Source organism: Cetorhinus maximus, chromosome 2 (genome assembly GCF_964194155.1).
Source record: "Cetorhinus maximus chromosome 2, sCetMax3.hap1.1, whole genome shotgun sequence".
Lineage (NCBI taxonomy): Eukaryota > Metazoa > Chordata > Chondrichthyes > Lamniformes > Cetorhinidae > Cetorhinus > Cetorhinus maximus.
Window position 1 is genome coordinate 203,037,081 of NC_135880.1, and position 18,975 is coordinate 203,056,055.

The following is an 18,975-nucleotide window of genomic DNA, read 5'->3' on the forward strand; positions in this document are numbered from 1 at the left end:
AGGAATTCAGTGTCATGGCAGAAGTGGAGGGCTGTTCCTCTTGCTGGCTGCTTTCCAGAGAAAATGTGATGAAACCCCCAACCATGATTCCTATTTGATACGTCCCCTGATTTTCAGTCCACAATTGTAACAATAATCTCCACACTTGCTTGTGGGAAGTCTACATATAAAAGTTCAAAGCAGCTGAAAGTTTTACTGCTGTTCCTGTTCATAAGCTGGTCTCCAAATCTGGCTTCAGGTGTTGCACATTTGAATGAGAGCTACTTTTAGTATTTAAGTGAATGCTGGCAGGTTTCCTGAGATAGGTGCAGTTAAGAGACCTGGGCATAACGCCAGCATAATGATGTCTCTGAAATGGGCCTCATGTATAATTCCCATGTGTTTAAATGCTACACTAAACCCATTGGAGAAGGCTTCAGGGTTCCTGTGCTGTGTAGCTTAAAGTGCTTAATTTTGCACAACTGCTTCCTTTTACATTACAGAAAACGAATACTATATTCAGTTTCAGCATATTGTTCCGGATTCTTTTAGCAATGCAATGCTTGGGAAGAAAGGTAATCCGTTAACGATGGCTTCTGAAAAATATTGCCAGTTAGAGCGGCACTTCTTCGATCTGGTTGTGGATCACCTGCCCACCATTTCAGAGAAAATGCAATTTGGTGTGAAAGAAGCTAAAGATATGAAGAATTATTTAATTTACCACCAAGGGATTGAGAATTTTTTTAAAATGTCACAAACAGAAAAGAGGCAATAATATTCAGTAAAACAAAGAAACCTGGAGAGAATAACCGTAAAGGCACAATGCAACACTAGATGAAGTGAAAGAGAGGAACAGAATAAATGGAAAGGCATGAAAAAATGAATGGGAAGTGGAAAGAATAAAACAAACAATGGAAGAAATGTGAAAATACAGCTCTTAGCATCAAAAGTGGGACAACAATCTCTGCATACATTTAAAAGGTAACATTAATGTAAAAGTTAATATTTTCACTGCGAAGCTTTTGTTTAGTTCATAAAAGACTAGATGTAATATACCAATTAGAAGAAAGCTTACAATTACCTGCTCACCCTCAGAAACTGGAGACAGAACATTTTGCCTCTTAAGAAAGTACTACTTTCTTAAGTTTCTTAATAAGCTTCTTAAGAAACTACTGGAAAAGTAGTTGATCAACTGATTGCAGTAGAAGGCTGAGTTACCATTGTCCAGTTTTGGACCAGACATCGGTTTTTCTGCAGATTGTTAGGAAATGAAAAACAGATACCAACAATCTGCTTTTCATCTCAAAACACAGTTTTCCCATTTATTTTTTCTGCCTTTGATATAAGGCTATTAATATTAATAAAGTTTTAAAATAATATTCCAGTTAGCAGTATAAGAAGCCCAGTCCCATTTGGATCTAGATTCAAAAGAGAGGGTCCACCACTGAGCAGATGCTACTGCTAGTGCTGTCAGTCCAGAATGACAATAAGAAGGTGTTAGCGAATTTAATTCAGTAACTAAAACACAGAATAAACATGGATTTCAATAAAGGAAAACACAAACTTCGGCAATTAACTTAGGTAATAAATTTTGCAACAAAATGTTGTCAGGGTGTACTTTAACAAAAGAAATAGTGTTAAACCCCCACATGCAATGGTTTGATCACTCTAACTTCAGTACAGTAACTATTTTTCATGCATCAATAAGCATTTCAGCACTGAAACCCAGAATGACTTCTTCCTCATTCCGCACATTTATTGGGGTCAAAAGACAATATTTTACCATCTTCCATCCCCACCATCTCAAGGTAGTCCCTGGCTTTTGACCAATCAAAACGGAGAAGGTTCATTCGGGAAAGCATTGAACACATTGAGAGACGTTATCGGGAACATGCAGAAGCAAAGTCAACGAATTGGAGAGAGCATATAAACCTCCAAAATCTCATCTATCTGACCCTCCAAGTATCACCTGCATTGCGTGTGGCATAGTCTGTAAATCATGCACTGGACTTATCAGCCACCTCAGAACCCATCGAACTAGAGTAGAAGCAAGTCATCCTCGATCCTGAAGAACTGCCCAAGAAAAGGGAAGATTTTTACCATTTCACCTACCTGCTGCGTACCTTCAACCTCCTTCTTTTTGCTGTACAATAGCTGATATGAGGTTATTTTGCGTCTGCCCAGAGTTTGTTTATTACGTTCCACAATATCATCCTGTGATCTTGCTTTTGCTTGCAATTTCCTGCCATGAGAGATCACAGAGTTCTTGTGGTCTTTCACACTATTTGTGCTCACATCGCTACAGGTTGACTCACGCTCCAAGAACTGCTGGTATTCTTTCTGATAGTTATCATACAAATTTTCATAATCTTCATTGGGATCTTTATTTTTCTCATGGTTACCCTTGGATACATTTTCTGTGATTTTGTCTGTTCTGGTTTTTCTATCATTTTGCAAATCATCCTTCATGGTATCAGCATAAAATCTAGGCGAATCAAGTGATTCACACTCTTGAGTGTTATCTTCACTCTTACAATAAGGTAGTCTTTTCGTTTTAGATTGTTTTTCTACATTATCATTTTTTCTCAAACTAAACATAACTCTTTGAGATTTATCTGTTTGCCTCTTCTGTTTCAATAAGTCTAGATGTACATATTCAGAATCATCAAACTTTTCACACTCATCTTCATTGTGACATTTATTTTCCCCATGGTTATCCTGGGGTATTCCTGTGATTTTATCTGTTCTAGTTATCCTGTGGTTTTGCAAATCACTCATAATGGTTTCATCATAAAATCCAGAAGAATCATGTGAATCCTGTTCTTCTTGTGTGCTAGTTTCACATTTACTATAAGGAGAAGGTGGTATTTTCCTTTTAGGTTGTTTCTCCACATTATTATCACTTTCTTTCAAACTAAATCTAACTCCATGAGCTTTATTTGTTTGCATTTTTTGTTCCAATATGTCTTGGTGTTCATATTCATGGTATCTTCCAACATTTTTCTCCAACAGCTCATTTGACTCTTGGAGCAAGTTCTCCAGTGAATCATAAAGACGTGAGTTGTGTTGCTGTTTGGACATAAAAATCTCAGCTCCTGCTCTTGTACTTCTCCAATTGGGATTATATCGCAGGTTGGCGTATCTGTCACTGCATTTTTCTCTGCAAGAATTTTTTAAAAAGGTCAATTGTAGCATAAAAGATTGTTGACCAAGTAGCCAAAAATATATAGAAAACATCCTATTAGACTATTAAAAACAAAAAGCTAAAAGCTACTGCGGATGCTGGAAATCCAAAACAAAAACAGAATTACCTGGAAAAACTCAGCAGGTCTGGCAGCATCGGTGGAGAAGAAATCAGTTAATGTTTCGAGTCTTCATGACCCTTCGGCAGAACTGAGTATAGTTAGGAGAAAGGTGAAATATAAGCTGGTCTAAGGTGGGGGGTCGGGGGGAGAGAGAAGTTGAGGGTGTGGTGATTGTGGAGATAAGCAAGCAGTGATAGGAGCAGATAATCAAAAGATGTCACAGACAAAAGGATCAAAGAGGTGTTGAAGGTGGTGATATTGTCTAAGAAAAGTGCTAATTAAGAATGGAAGACAGGATACTCAAGGTACAGCTCTAGTGGGGGTGGGGTGGAAAGACTAACAAAGTTTTAGTTTTAGATTTTAAAATAATGGAAATAGGTGGGAAAAGAAAAATCTATATAAATTATTGAAAAAAAAGGGAGGGGGGAGAAACAGGGTGGGGATGGGGGGAGGGGGAGTTTAAGATCTAAAGTTGTTGAATTCAATATTCAGCCCGGAAGGCTGTAAAGTGCCTAGTCGGAAGATGAGGTGCTGTTCCTCCAGTTTGCGTTGGGCTTCACTGGAACAATGCAGCAAGCCAAAGACAGACACGTGGGCAAGAGAACAGGGTGGAGTGTTAAAATGGCAAGCGACAGGGAGGTTTGGGTCTTTCTTGCGGACAGACCGCAGGTGTTCTGCAAAGCGGTCGCCCAGTTTGCGTTTGGTCTCTCCAATGTAGAGGAGACCGCATTGGGAGCAACGAATGCAGTAGACTAAGTTAGGGGAAATGCAAGTGAAATGCTGCTTCACTTGAAAGGAGTGTTTGGGCCCTTGGACGGTGAGGAGAGAGGAAGTGAAGGGGCAGGTGTTGCATCTTCTGCGTGGGCATGGGGAGGTGCCATAGGTGGGGGTTGAGGAGTAGGGGGTGATGGAGGAGTGGACCAGGGTGTCCCGGAGGGAACGATCCCTACGGAATGCCGTCAGGGGGGGTGAAGGGAAGATGTGTTTGGTGGTGGCATCATGCTGGAGTTGGCGGAAATGGCGGAGGATGATCCTTTGAATGCGGAGGCTGGTGGGGTGATAAGTGAGGACAAGGGGGACCCTATCATGTTTCTGGGAAGGAGGAGAAGGCGTGAGGGCGGATGCGCGGGATATGGGCCAGACACGGTTGAGGGCCCTGTCAATGACCGTGGGTGGAAAACCTCGGTTAAGGAAGAAGGAGGACATGTCAGAGGAGCTGTTTTTGAAGGTAGCGTCATCAGAACAGATGCGACGGAGGCGAAGGAACTGAGAGAATGGGATGGAGTCCTTACAGGAAGCGGGGTGTGAGGAGCTGTAGTCGAGGTAGCTGTGGGAGTCGGTAGGCTTGTAATGGATATTGGTGGACAGTCTATCATCAGAAATTGAGACAGAGAGGTCAAGGAAGGGAAGAGAAGTGTCAGAGATGGACCATGTGAAAATGATGGAGGGGTGGAGATTGGAAGCAAAATTAATAAATTTTTCCAGGTCCTGACGAGAGCATGAAGCAGCACCGAAGTAATCATCGATGTACCGGAGAAAGAGTTGTGGGAGGGGGCCGGAGTAGGACTGGAACAAGGAATGTTCCACATACCCCATAAAGAGACAGGCATAGCTGGGGTCACATGGTCCATCTCTGACACTTCTCTTCCCTTCCTTGACCTCTCTGTCTCAATTTCTGATGATAGACTGTCCACCAATATCCATTACAAGCCTACCGACTCCCACAGCTACCTCGACTACAGCTCCTCACACCCCGCTTCCTGTAAGGACTCCATCCCATTCTCTCAGTTGCTCCACCTCCGTCGCATCTGTTCTGATAACGCTACCTTCAAAAACAGCTCCTCTGACATGTCCTCCTTCTTCCTTAAAAGGTTTTCCACCCACGGTCGTTGACAGGGCCCTCAACCGTGTCCGGCCCATATCCCGCGCATCCTCCCTCACACCTTCTCCTCCTTCCCAGAAACATGATAGGGTCCCCCTTGTCCTCACTTATCACCCCACCAGCCTCCGCATTCAAAGGATCATCCTCCGCTATTTCCGCCAACTCCAGCATGATGCCACCACCAAACACATCTTCCCTTCACCCCCCTGACGGCATTCCGTAGGGATCGTTCCCTCCGGGACACCCTGGTCCACTCCTCCATCACCCCCTACTCCTCAACCCCCACCTATGGCACCTCCCCATGCCCACGCAGAAGATGCAACACCTGCCCCTTCACTTCCTCTCTCCTCACCGTCCAAGGGCCCAAACACTCCTTTCAAGTGAAGCAGCATTTCACTTGCATTTCCCCTAACTTAGTCTACTGCATTCGTTGCTCCCAATGCGGTCTCCTCTACATTGGAGAGACCAAACGCAAACTGGGCGACCGCTTTGCAGAACACCTGCGGTCTGTCCGCAAGAAAGACCCAAACCTCCCTGTCGCTTGCCATTTTAACACTCCACCCTGTTCTCTTGCCCACGTGTCTGTCTTTGGCTTGCTGCATTGTTCCAGTGAAGCCCAACGCAAACTGGAGGAACAGCACCTCATCTTCCGACTAGGCACTTTACAGCCTTCTGGGCTGAATATTGAATTCAACAACTTTAGATCTTAAATTCCCGCTCCCCCCATCCCCACCCCGTTTCTCCCCCCTCCCTTTTGTTTTATCCAATAATTTATATAGATTCTTCTTTTCCCACCTATTTCCATTATTTTAAAATCTAAAACTAAAACTTTGTTAGTCTTTCCACCCCACCCCCACTAGAGCTGTACCTTGAGTATCCTGTCTTCCATTCTTAATTAGCACTTTTCTTAGACAATATCACCACCTTCAACACCTCTTTGATCCTTTTGTCTGTGACATCTTTTGATTATCTGCTCCTATCACTGCTTGCTTATCTCCACAATCACCACACCCTCAACTTCTCTCTCCCCCCGCCCCCCCCACCTTAGACCAGCTTATATTTCACCTTTCTCCTAACTATACTCAGTTCTGCCGAAGGGTCATGAAGACTCGAAACGTTAACTGATTTCTTCTCCACCGATGCTGCCAGACCTGCTGAGTTTTTCCAGGTAATTCTGTTTTTGTTTTCTATTAGACTATTGGTTAGTCTATCTCAGTTTATAAGCAAATGTGGAACAAAGGAGTGAGTGGGAAAGCTACTGTCTGATTGCATCACTGTAATTTAGGGCTTTCATGTAACCTTAAGTTCATGGATTGAACAAAGCTCTCATTTGTAGTAAAAGAATGGAGGCACAGAGGAGCACCCTTACTTGTGATTTTAAATATTGTTAATTAAAGACAGATTTTGCACTAGAGGCATTTCTACAACAACTCACTTTTGTAAAACTCTCATCATGTGAAATGCTGTAAATTGTTATTTCACAACAAGGAAAATTGAACGCTGACCACAAAGCGAGGAATTTTGTAAAAAAGTGCAACCCAAATGCATAAAGGTTTTTTTTAAAATAGACATTTGAACACGGGGAGAATACTAGCAAGATAAAGTGGTTTTGGAAAATAATTCCAGAGAGCAAAGAATGAAAGAGAAAAGCAAAATACTGCAGATGCTGGAAATCTGCAACAAAAACAAAAATTGCTGGAAAAACTCAGCAGGTCTGTCAGCATCTGTGGAGAGAAAGACAGAGTTAACGTTTCGAGTCCATATGACTCTTCTTCAGAACTAAAGAATGAAAGATCCCCATTTGATGATGGGCTATGGGGAATTAGAGGCAACCTATTGGCTTGGACAGAGAAAGCATCTCTCACAATAGCAAATTTATCTGAAATGCCTTTCCTAAGTTCTATTGCTAATCTTTACAAGTAATTTCAAGACCTTTTGGGAATTTGTCCCAAACATATAATGTTAATTAATAAAACGACATAAACAGTAATGCATTTATTAAATAGTTGACAAGTATTTAATAGTTAAATTGGTATGCTACTTTCTAAAGGATTTGATTTCAAACTCATTTGTGGGCTGATAAATCTAATTAAAAACTAGGTATTTTTGTTTGGCTAAGTGGGATGAAATGAGCATTAAATCACAACAAATGTGTGGCTGTAAACAAACAAATTTAAAATAAATGAGCAATAATTGTAAATGGAAGCTAAATGTTTAATAACATGTTTCATCCGCATATTCAAAGAGCAATGAGTCCCAATTATTGAAAATGTTAAGCTAAGTGCATGGGCTGTAATTATCGGAAACTGTTCCAATTCAGCCCCTTTAGCAGCGTTTGTGAAGCTGTTATCTATTAAATGGATATTCTGTTTTATTTGACGTGATCATGATGAGCACCACTAATGTAGTCCATTAACCTACCAAAATGTTATTGCGTACGGATTTGAACCCCATTAGTCACTCAGGAATTTGAAGCACTTGCCCAGCATCTGTTTTATATTTATAAACAAAAGTGTTGTGTATCTATTGTTTGCATAACCTTTTATTTGACTGAGAACAAAAAGATTCACATTTCTTTCATGATAGACTATGAAGGAGCACTTCACATTCGTGTTTCCACACAGCGACTTGGGTCACAGTGAACAATGCAACTCATTTGGATATGGTGCAGCAGCTGAAATAATTAGGGTCATTTGAAATGATCCATTCTGACACCAAGCTGTCCTTATGAAAAGGGTTTCAAACCCATAAACTACAAATTGCAGTGTTATATATGCTTCATCATTTACATTGACTGTTATTGGATAATTAGTTCAGCTGCTGTGTCAAGCTCTTCTATCACTTTACACAGATGATCTCCACTTTAAGAAGTTTATTTTTATACTACTTCCTCTTGTTTCTGAGCACCTCAATGATATACCACCAAAGTTCTACACAAAAGGAGGACATCATGGTAAGATTCCTTATGGATTGCATGTTTTAAAACAGGCAACAGATCCATTAACGTTTAAAAGAGAAAGACAAGTTAATGGGTCAGATGGGACCATCAGAATTCTTATGGATGATAATAAAGTTATCTACTGAAAGAGAAGTGATATGTAACTTTATAAAACTTCATCAAAATTTTATTACAAGGCCTCAATCATACATTAACGAAATTTTCTCTTTCAGATGTTGACTGATCTGTTGCAAATTCCCTAGATTTTGCTACTTTTATTTCAGATTTTCAGCAGTAATATTCTTTCATATTAAGCCTTCTGTAGTGCAGACTAGGTTGAATATACCGTTAGACCCAGAAACTGTTGTTGATGCTATTCAGCAGTTAGCTGTGAATTACTAAAGATTTCTGGGGAAAAAAATGTGTATGCTTGTTAATTGCCAATACTGCTGGCTTCGGTCGTATGAGTAAACCTTGTCCCAGGAAACCCACACAGCAGGACGAACAAAGGAGTGGCATAAGCAGAAGCAAGCCTCAGCAGCAGTTGATTACATTAAGGGGCTACATTGCTGCAAAATACAGATTTCTAGGGCTCATAAGAAATATTTTGATGACCAACTGCTGGAAGTACTGACATGGTAAGGGACATGAGGACAATAATGAGCTGAAGACCATTCTATGCAGAGGTGCCAGAAGCTTGGGAACAAAGAGCTCAGTAGACTTGGAGAGATGCGAATAAAACTGTGGCTGACCTCATGAAATCAGTTAATATAAAATCAAATTAAAGTTTGGAATGCTATGTACCTCCCTCATGCATATCCTCGCAACCTGTAAATCACCTGCTCTTAACCATTAATAAATGCTCATAAAGTGCAATAGTGCCAGGAGGGACACATGTCCTGGAGGGTTATGAAACAGTCATATTGCAACAAGAAATAGATGCAACAAGCGACTTTATAACTCTAACTGTGGGATTCAAAGAAATCTTAAAGGGACTTTATACATGAATTCCTCACAAGCCATCTTAGCTAAATCATGCACTTACATTTACTGTCAGACAAAATGATCTGGAGGATAGATAACCACGTCAGTCTGCTATTTAAACTTGCAAAAATCACAAGATTATTTATCTGCTTGCAAGTCAAAATGGTTCATAATAAAAAACAGCAGAGCAAAACCAGAGGCAGATAAAAGCCTTTGGCTCCATCAGGAGGCCACCCTGCACATTATAGAGCACAAACACAATAGCAGACAACAAAGCCAGATAGTTCACCTGAACTCAGGTCCACTGCCATCGTGTTCTTCATATATTTCTTGTCCAATTCGGTCACAGGCACGTAGGTATCCATTGAGTTTCAGGAACATTGCATGCAATAGATACCTGGACTGCTAAACAATCTTTCTTTGAGGCTACATTTTGATCTCCCTGCTCTGTTGTTTTTGTAGGCCAAGTGAAATACCAGCCATGGCATTGAGCAAGATAGCACCACAAATGTATGATGAGAAGACAAAATGAAGATGGATGAAGTGGTACACTTTCTATTTGTGTCCAGCATTGTATAATGGCTGAGAGTCCTGTGGCTGTATGGGTTCTATCAATCACCCCAGTGGAATTGGACATCTTTGTTGTGCTGCTGTTCTTGGTCATTGCAATAAAAAACAAATGTATTGCTTCTCCTGAATAAATCATCAGTCTTTATTATCTCCACAGACAGAAAAAAATTCTGATACCATTAGCCTAGATGAATGAAGGAATGAAGATTGAAAAAGAAAATCAGCCACATTTCTGACTGCTAACCAGTGATCCATGGTAAAAAGTTGATGTCTTGGACAATGGATGAGGACAGTATATAGCTCAGCTATGTGCCTATCACAATCAAATACTCTACCACACTGAGTCTAAACAATACAACCACCTGATTGAGGAATTGAACCACTGTATAATACCATAGGGTGAATTGGTCAGCATTTTCAGATGGTAGCAATTTAGATAAGGTTGTGGAGAGGGGGGAAAAGCTGAAGAAAAGCAGTGGGCTAAACATCAGCTCCCCAAATAACAAGATTATGCCCATAGATAAAGCAAAGGATTATACACAAAGACTGAACAAAATGGCCATTGGCGATAATGGGGTAAAAGCTGTAGAACTGTTTCCATGCTTCAGAAGGTGTACATCCAGCCAAGGAAAATGTGAGAGAAGTGAAAGATTTATTGCTCTAGGCAATGTGTTCTGACAAACTTGGAAACCAATCTGGAGGAGGAAAGCTGGGTTATGGGATATGAAAAGAATGAGTGAGGCCAATGTCCAATCAACACTCTAAAGAATACAATGTGTTAGAATCAAGAGGCAGCTCAGAAGTAGTGAGCAGAAGTGTTTAGAACACTCCACGTAAGGAAAATGTTGGGTGCAAGCCAGGAGGATAAGGTGACCAAAATTTAAATAATGAGATGGGCTAATATGTAAAGTAAAGGCCAGGTTTTCCTAAAGGATAGTTTTCAGCAGGGGAGTTAGGTTAAATTGGTTGTGCCTGAGTCACGTGGAACTAAGATGAATGGCTACTTGAATGAGGTAGCAAAGACCTATTGATGCCAATGAAACCATAGCCTAACAAGACTCAATATCTAGAATCATAGAAACTTGCAGCCCACAAGGAGTCCCATTGTGCTATGCTGGCTCTTTGAAATCATGCTTAGTTCTGCATCCTGCTTTCTGTCCATAACTTTAAGTTCCTCATCCTCAAGTGCCTGTCCAACTCTCTTTTAAAAATGTTTATGGGATCAACTTCCACCTCCTTTTCCAGTAGATCATTTCAGATCCTGACAACTGAAAACATTTATCCTTATCTCCCCACTACATCTTTTTCTAATCATTTGAATCTATGCCCTCTGATTATTGGCCCATTCACCACAGGGAAGAGTTTTTCTCTGTCTATTTTTATCAAAAAACTCATCACCTTGAAAACCTCCATTAGGTAACCTCTTAATCTTCTCTGTCCAAGGAGAACAGTCCTAACTTTTCCAACCTTAGCTCACTAAAGGCCCCCATCCCTTGTGGTATCCTGATAAAGCTCCCCTGTACACTTTCTCAGGCCTTTCTTGAAATGTGGTGTCCAGAATTGTCCAGCTAAAGCCTAACCAATAATTCAGGGGAACAGGAGAGGAATTTGGGAGCAGTGGCTCGGGGGAAAAAAAAAGTTGTTCAAATACATTTTCAAAATGAATAATTACCTCGTATTGTCATGGTATTCAGGTGCAATCTTGTATCTATCCTGCTCATTTTCAGCTTCTGTTTCCTCCAGACTGTCATAGAAATTCCATCCTTCCTCCTCCCCATTCTCTGCACCAAATTCAGTGTCTTCTAAAGTTACCATCTCTTCATTCTCCTGAATGTGATGCTGCAGTTCCAATTGGTATTGCCTCTCTTGAATTAAGCTGTCAGAATCAGACTCCAATGAGTCATATAAACTTAAGTGAAAATCCTCTCCTTTCTCGAGTGGAAATGACCCCTTTGGCACCTCTTTCAGTTGGGTGCCAGCTTCTGGGTTTAGCAGCTTATTCCACTGTATGAGATTCCTATTTTTCTCCATTGTTAAAATATGCAAGATGTAAAAAAGGTTTTATTGAGCATTCATTGTGCAGGTACAGTACTAGTTCACATGAAAGAACTGGATATGATGTCTTGTATAAATAGGATTTTCTGACTTCATCAGATGCATAGGAGATTCATGTTCTGTACGACGTGACAACCATATGTTTTAATTTTGCTTGTATCATATTTATTCAACAACTAAAAGGAAAAAAGATAAACCATTAATGTATTAACAAACTAAGATGAAGGCTTTGTACCTATTTAATGTGGTAGAAGCACTTTTTGTGAAATATTTTGTCAAATTTGAATTCAGCAGAATAGATAACTTTAAATTTCAGTGTTTCTCCAGTTTGGACACAAGTAACCTTTATTTTGTATACAAAACATAACATGTAAAAGAATAGTAATAACCGGCATAAAACACACGACATGAAATTTTCAATCATAGACTCTACTATGTATCAGTTCTGGTGAAGGTTATACTGAAATGTTAACTTGTATGTTCTCTCCATGGGTAACAACTGAGTCATTAAATATTTCTAGCATTTTTTGCTTTTATATCTACCACAGTGGCTTCAGTTTTAGTTCCTTGATTCAAAATGACTATATGTGCATCGAGAGCTGATTCTGTAGTTCGGGTCTTGTAACAGAGTTTAACAATAACCTTTGTACACAAAGAAATATATCAGAATACAAGCTTCAATTGCATTTTCTATTGTTACATTGTGGAGGAATTTTGAGTTCAAGATGAAGGATACAACTGCCCGGAAATCAAAGTTTTTTCTACATTTTACACCCAATACTTGTTGCTTAACTATACTATTGCTGGATGTACATTAAGATTTACTGTAGTCAGTCCTAACATATCTTAACATCAATCTTAAAAACATCCCACTGATCAGTGCACCAATATTACTTTTATTTATTTCTTATACTAGTCATCCCTATGGCCACTCTATTGAGATTGACAATTTAATATTAATTCGTGCCAAAATGTGCAAGGTTTGTGTGGAGGAGTTACAGTATAACCATTAAGAATTGACTCAAAGCAATCTAAAACTCTTGGGGCTGTCAAGAGAAGTTTTTAATCTCACCATGGGCTTAAATCCAGGTCTTAGCCTCATTTCCTCAACATCACATCTTTGAAAATGTCACAATTTATGTCAGATCCTGTACAGCGTTACATTGTATTTTGGAACTTAAACAATGCAATGTTTCATTACAAATCACTTCTTCACCCAGATAGTGCACCAACTTGAATGACTGAAATCAGGAATTTGCTGTATGGGAATCAATGGCACAAGCCCACAAGCTATGATTACACCAAGTAGTTTACATTCACATTATTGAAATATCTCTCAATAATACAGGGATATAATGATTTTCTGTATTAAATAAAAATTTCACTAACATTTGGACAAGAAATTTGCAACTTTTAGTTGATTAAATTACCCCAGCAAAGGGTGGCAAGACTCCCAGGCTTGGAATACTGGGGTGGCATCCATTGAAGTACCTGCATCCAAGGGGAGTAGAATGGTGATTTCCCCATCACATCTAGCCTCTTTGGTCAGGCTAATGACCTGTTCACATAAAAAAGGGGATTGTTGCTATGAAAAACTCAGAGCACCATCTGCTGGATGTAATGCAGTGAAAGAAATGGGCTGTCATGTGCTGTTAGGAAAGGAATAGAGAGAAGCTTAGTCAACTTGTGCCATATAAATTTAGGTGAAAACTAACTTAAAAAACAAAATAAAGCTTAATATTTGCAAATGAAAGCACTCCAAAAATAAAGTCCAACATATATTCTAAGAAGATTTTCTCTTTAGTCACTAATCCTGTTTGGGAGGACTTCCTTAACAAGTATGTTTTAAAGTTATGACACATTCCTTGCAGAAGTTTTTTTTCCAACTCTTGTTATTATATGGCATAGTAGCAACAGTGCGACCATCACTCCATTCTTGAAAACCTTGTCCAAGCTGGATTTCATCGTTGGTACCTAAATTTCTCCCCTTGACCCTATCAAAGTCAGAAATTACATCATATGTAACTGTGACCATGGTGTACTATCTCTCCTCATCCTTCTCAACCTATCTGCAGTCTTCAGTTCGGTTGACCAAAGCACCCTCCTCCAATGCCTCTCTTCCATTGCCCAGCTGAGTGGGGCTGCACTCATCTGGTTTCATTCTTATCTATTCAGTTGTAGCCAGAAATTTTACTGTAACAGCTTCTCTTCTGATCCCACAAATATCTCGAAGTTCCCCAAGGATGTAACTTGGTGCCCTTATAATTCACATCCACAATCATTCAGAAACACATCAAATTCTACATGTAGATCTGGGTGTCACCAGTGTACCTCACCACCCCTCCTGCCAGTTTGCCACTGAATCCAATTCATATTGCCCCTTTTCTGCTCATCCAATACTGGATAGTGGAGATGTTTTCCAATTAAAACATTGAGAAGACTAAAGCCATTGTCTTTGGCCCCACCAAAACCTCCAATTTCTAGCACCAGATTCAATTGTTCTCCTTGGCTCCGTGACTGAGGCTGAAGCAAACTGCTCAAACCACAGTGTCCTCTATGATTCCAAGTTGACCTTCTGATCCCATTTATTTTCTATCACCAAGACCACCTATTTCCATTCCTGTAATCTAGTCCAACACCGCCTTAGCTCATCTGCTGTTCAAACCCACATCTACACTTTAGTTACCTCCAGACTCAACTTTTCCATTGCTCTCCTGGCTGGCCTTCCATCTTACACCCTTTGTAAACTTGATTTCATCCAAAACTCTGCTATCCATATATGACTCACCAAATTTCCATTGCCTCATAGCCCCTATGTTCACTGCTCAACATCAGCTCGAGCAATGCCTCTATTTTAAATTTCTTACCCGTGTTCAAATCTCTCCAAGACATTGCACCACACGATCTCAGTAACCTCCAAAAGTCCTAAAATCCCAAGAAAAATCTGCATTTCCCCAACTCTTGAACACATCCAATTTCTTTCACCCATCCACTGGCAGCTATGCTTTCATCTGTCTAGGTCGTTGAGGACATAACCTTTAAATAAGAACAAGGTCGTGCGGGGATAATGTCAGAAAGCATTCCATCACATAAAGAGTAGTGAAAATCTGGAACTCGTCTCCTAAAAAGTTCTGAAGCTATGACAATTAACATAAAAAAACATAAAAACTGAAATTGACATGTTTTAGTTAGTTAAAGGTATTAAAGGTTCTGGAATCAATGTGAGTAGATAGAATTAAGATACAGATTAGTCATAATCTACATGAGTGGCAGACCAGGCTCAAGAGGCTGAGTAGCCTGCTCCTGTTCCTTTGGCTCCTATTGCCTGAAATTCCATCCCGAAACCACTCCATCTCTCTCCTCATTTAAGATGCTCCTTAAAACCTACCTTTCTACGTTTTTGGTCACCTGTCCTAATATCTCCTTTTGTGTCTTGGTGTCAATTTTTTGTCTGGTAATAATTCCACAAAGTACTTTGGAACATGTTATTGTCTTTAAGGCACTATCTGAAATGCAAGTTGTTGTGATGGGGCACAAGTCTTCTACCTTTACTGTGTATATGGGTTGTATGTAAAATGATTTAAAGAAGTCTACTGGGCATTCACCCAAAGAACAAAGTTAATTGAAATTGTGTACTAATCAACATTCCTATTACTCTCTTAGAAGCACAGTGAATTATGAAGATAGTACAAAATTGAAAAAGGACAGATTAAGCAAGTAGGTGGAATGTTGGTAGTTGCAATCAATAGAATTATGCTGCATATACTTTGGACGGAAGATTTAATTGCCTTTGATAAGATGGTGGTGAGTCTCCTTCTTGAACCGCTGCAGTCCATGTGGTGTCAGTGCACCCACAGTGCTGTTAAGGAGGGAGTTTCCAGATTTTGACCCAGCGACTAAGTTGAAGCAACTGATTAAAAGTAAATCAGAGGAAAACACCTCTATCCAAAGGATTAAGAGAATGTGGAATATGCCTTCCCAAAAGGCCATTGGTGCAAAGTTGATTGAGGGCCCTGAAAGGGCGCTTTATACTTACCTGGAAAGTAAAGGCATTAAAAGAATGGTTAAATTCCAAGCATTGACATCTCTGTTCTTGAAGACTTAATCAGTTACAGCTTATTAAACTTGCTGTGTTCACATGATAATTACTGGTCTTTCACTCAGGACATCAATACATGGTTCTGAAGAATCATATTCGACTTGAAACGTTAACATTGTTTCTCTCTCTACAGATGCTACAAGACCAGCTGAGTATTTCAAACACTTTATATTTTTATTTCAGATTTCCAGCATTCACAGTTTTTTGCTTTTGTCATGACACATTAACTGCTACAGAGACTTCTGGCCAAAATCCATTTGCAGCAAAACTGAAATAAAGGAAAGCAAAACACAGCTCTTCCTGTCACCTTTAAAGTATCTCTGAATTGTTTTCGATAGATTTATGTGACAGCTATGACACTAGCAAACATGGGTTCAAGTCCCATTCTAGGCACTGGAGTACAAATATATAGGTTACGACTCCAGTGCAGTACTCAGGAAGTGCTGCACGACTGAGATGCTATCATTTGAATGATGTAAAAGATCCATTGACACTCTTTGAAGGAGAACAGGGATGTCCTGGTCAACATTTATCCTTTAATCAATATCATAAAAACAAATTATATTGTCATTATCACATAGCTGTGGGAACTTGCTGTGCGCAAATTGGCTGCTGTAATTCCTACATTAGAAAAGTGACTACACGTCAAAAGTATGCATTTGGCTGTAAAGCACTTTGGAACGTCCAGTAATATGAAAGGCATTATATAAATACAACTCTTATTTTTAAATATAAAAGGTGCCTCATCTTCTGAAGTCACGCAGAACAACTTGTCATGAGTTTGCAAGTGAAAGTCCATGTTTCCCACATCGTTTAAATTCAGTAAAAATAACAAATACACACAAAACAATTTCTAAAACATGACTCGACCTTTGTGGCTCTGATTTAAATTGTAAAACTTCCTCCACGTTTCACCCAGCGCTGCCAATAGAGCAGAAAATATTAGAAATTACTCAAGTGCTCGGAAAACGCCAGGCGACTTTCTCAAACCACTCCTGGGAGATACGGTGACATTCTCAACCAAATGCGACTGAGCTGGGCCCTCTGAGCCCCTTAATGCAGTTATTGCCCTTTTAATTGTCCCTTTAGTCCTGAGCCAGACCAGAGGCTGGGGCAGGTGAGGTGAGGCGCAGGCGCAGTGCTGGAGTCAGTTGGGAGGATCAGTCCGGCTGCCGAGAGGTTCAGATAAATCATCCCCCTCCCACGGGAGGCTGAGCTTTTATTACTACATCTCACAAGCCATGGGATGTCTATTATTGACTAATTTACCGAATTTCTCATTTATAAGGCATTAAATCTCCAGTTGCTACGGGCTGTGACCACATAAACTCACCCGGGACGAACACGCCGCCATGACACTGGCCGACAGCTTGCCCGGGCTACACAACGTCGTCGCCACAGCAACGACGCTGTCAACGTCATCGCGTAAGCAGCGCTCTGTGCGTGCTGAGTTGGTCCGGGCAAAAAAATGTAACAGCGATTGATCACGTGGATAAAAGGAAACTACTGCGGTTGCTGGAAATCTGCAACAAAAACAGGAAATGCCGGGTAACATCGTACAGATTCGAAACGTTAACACGGTTTCTCTCTCCCCTGATGCGGCCAGACCTGCTGAGTTTTTCCAGCATTTTCTGTTTTTCTATCCGATTTCCAGCATCTGCAACATTTCGCTTTAATTTTCTCACATAACAACTTCACCAGTTCAATATCAATCGTAACTATCTTGCTGCGATCTTAAATTGTGCACAAAGTGCTAACATTTTCTATAGCTCGAAACCTTAACCCCCCCTACATACATTTAACAAGAGTAACTAGTGTTAATAGTCATTTTGTTTTTGCAGAATGCTACAAGCTTATAGTTACGCTATTTATGTTGGAATAACACGAACGATGTTCTCCAATCATTAAAGCATTTACTAAATGGGGAAACAAAGCTCTACAATAAATCTGACCTTGGGCTTACCCAGATCTGCGATGCTGAGAGTTAAATTTGAATCATCTGAACAAGTGAAGTGTACTTAATTTCCTGTAATGTATAATCTGCTCAGTCTGTTGCAGTAAAGTAACATTTTCTTTAATTTTTGCTAATTTTTGGCATCAAGTCAAAGAGATGTCTTGGCATGCAGCAGCAGTGATGTCAGCAATCAAATTGAAGTATACACAGCCATCCAAGAAGTTAAAAGCACTTAACATCTCTCATTTTTAATTTTAATTTTCAGGTAGTTAAATAAATATGTCTATATTAGAGAAGAAGTTCAAATAAAGATAAGCAGACTTTTAAAAAGAGAAAACAACGTTTTTTGTTGAAAAAAGAATTTGGAAATTTCCATATTGTGGAGAAATTTGACTTTCCAAAAATATAAAATCAGCTTTTCAGGGCCAGTGAGCTTGTTTTGTAGTAATTATGAAATTAGTACACAGGTAAAAACCAGTTACACCTCGTTCAACAAGGTGTAACTTTTTCAAGGGTTTTTTCAGCAAAACTAACAGCATAGGAATGGAAGTTTATGTTAATTTATGATTGCAGTGGATATTATGGCCTGTGCAAACTTCGACAGCATACCTTCTGGAAATGTAGAGTCATTGATAGCAACTTCTGGATGTCTGTATTACCCTTGTGCATATCCGGACTCCCAAAGTTGCTGTCAGTTTCGGTGAAGTAATATTGGTGAACGCTGACGCTTTCGCTGCCATTATCACAGAAAAATATAGGCCATAGTCATGTCTGCATCCGCAATTGGACACTTCTAACATTGGGGCTTCAAAAGCTCTGGACATCTACCTCAACGTCGTACAGGTTCAGGGCCTTCCAGATCACAACCAACCATACTGCTTTCCTACCTGAATATTAGCAATAGCAATGGAATTAAGTTCCACTAGCAATGGAGTTAAGGGAAGAGCCTCATGAGAGTTGATGGGAGTCAAAAAGGATAGCTTTAGTTTTGTCAATGTTGAATTGCAACAAATTTTGCGGATAAGTCTGAAATGATGCACTTTGGGAGGAACACCATGGGGAGACAGTATAACCTAAATGGTATTATTCTGAGGTGATGCAAGACCCAAGGAACCTGGGGATATCTTTAAAGATGACAGGGCAAGTTGACAAAGTGGGTAAGAAGGCATATGTGATACTTGGTTTTGTAAATAGCTTTTGTAAATTGAA

At 39.9% G+C, this 18,975-nt stretch overlaps 1 protein-coding gene across 1 annotated transcript; it reads right to left on the bottom strand.

Moving 5' to 3' along the window:
• Positions 1-1,485: 1,485 nt before the first annotated feature.
• LOC144691555 (uncharacterized) lies at positions 1,486-17,209 on the bottom strand. The gene is made up of 4 exons (XM_078559748.1): positions 17,146-17,209; positions 11,331-11,889; positions 2,092-3,139; positions 1,486-1,497 (listed from the first exon to the last, which is right to left on the bottom strand). Exons 2-4 carry the CDS (start codon positions 11,687-11,689, stop codon positions 1,486-1,488), a joined length of 1,419 nt encoding a protein of 472 aa, XP_078415874.1. The 5' UTR covers positions 11,690-11,889; positions 17,146-17,209.
• Positions 17,210-18,975: the final 1,766 nt, after the last annotated feature.

What these genes read in the sequence shown, in the direction of transcription:
- LOC144691555 (XM_078559748.1), bottom strand. Translation starts at nt 11,689, where the DNA reads ATGGAGAAAAATAGGAATCTCATACAGTGGAATAAGCTGCTAAACCCA. An exon ending in GAATACCATGACAATACGAG is followed by an intron (nt 3,140 to 11,330) that starts GTAATTATTCAT and finishes AAATTCTTGCAG; the next exon opens with AGAAAAATGCAGTGACAGAT.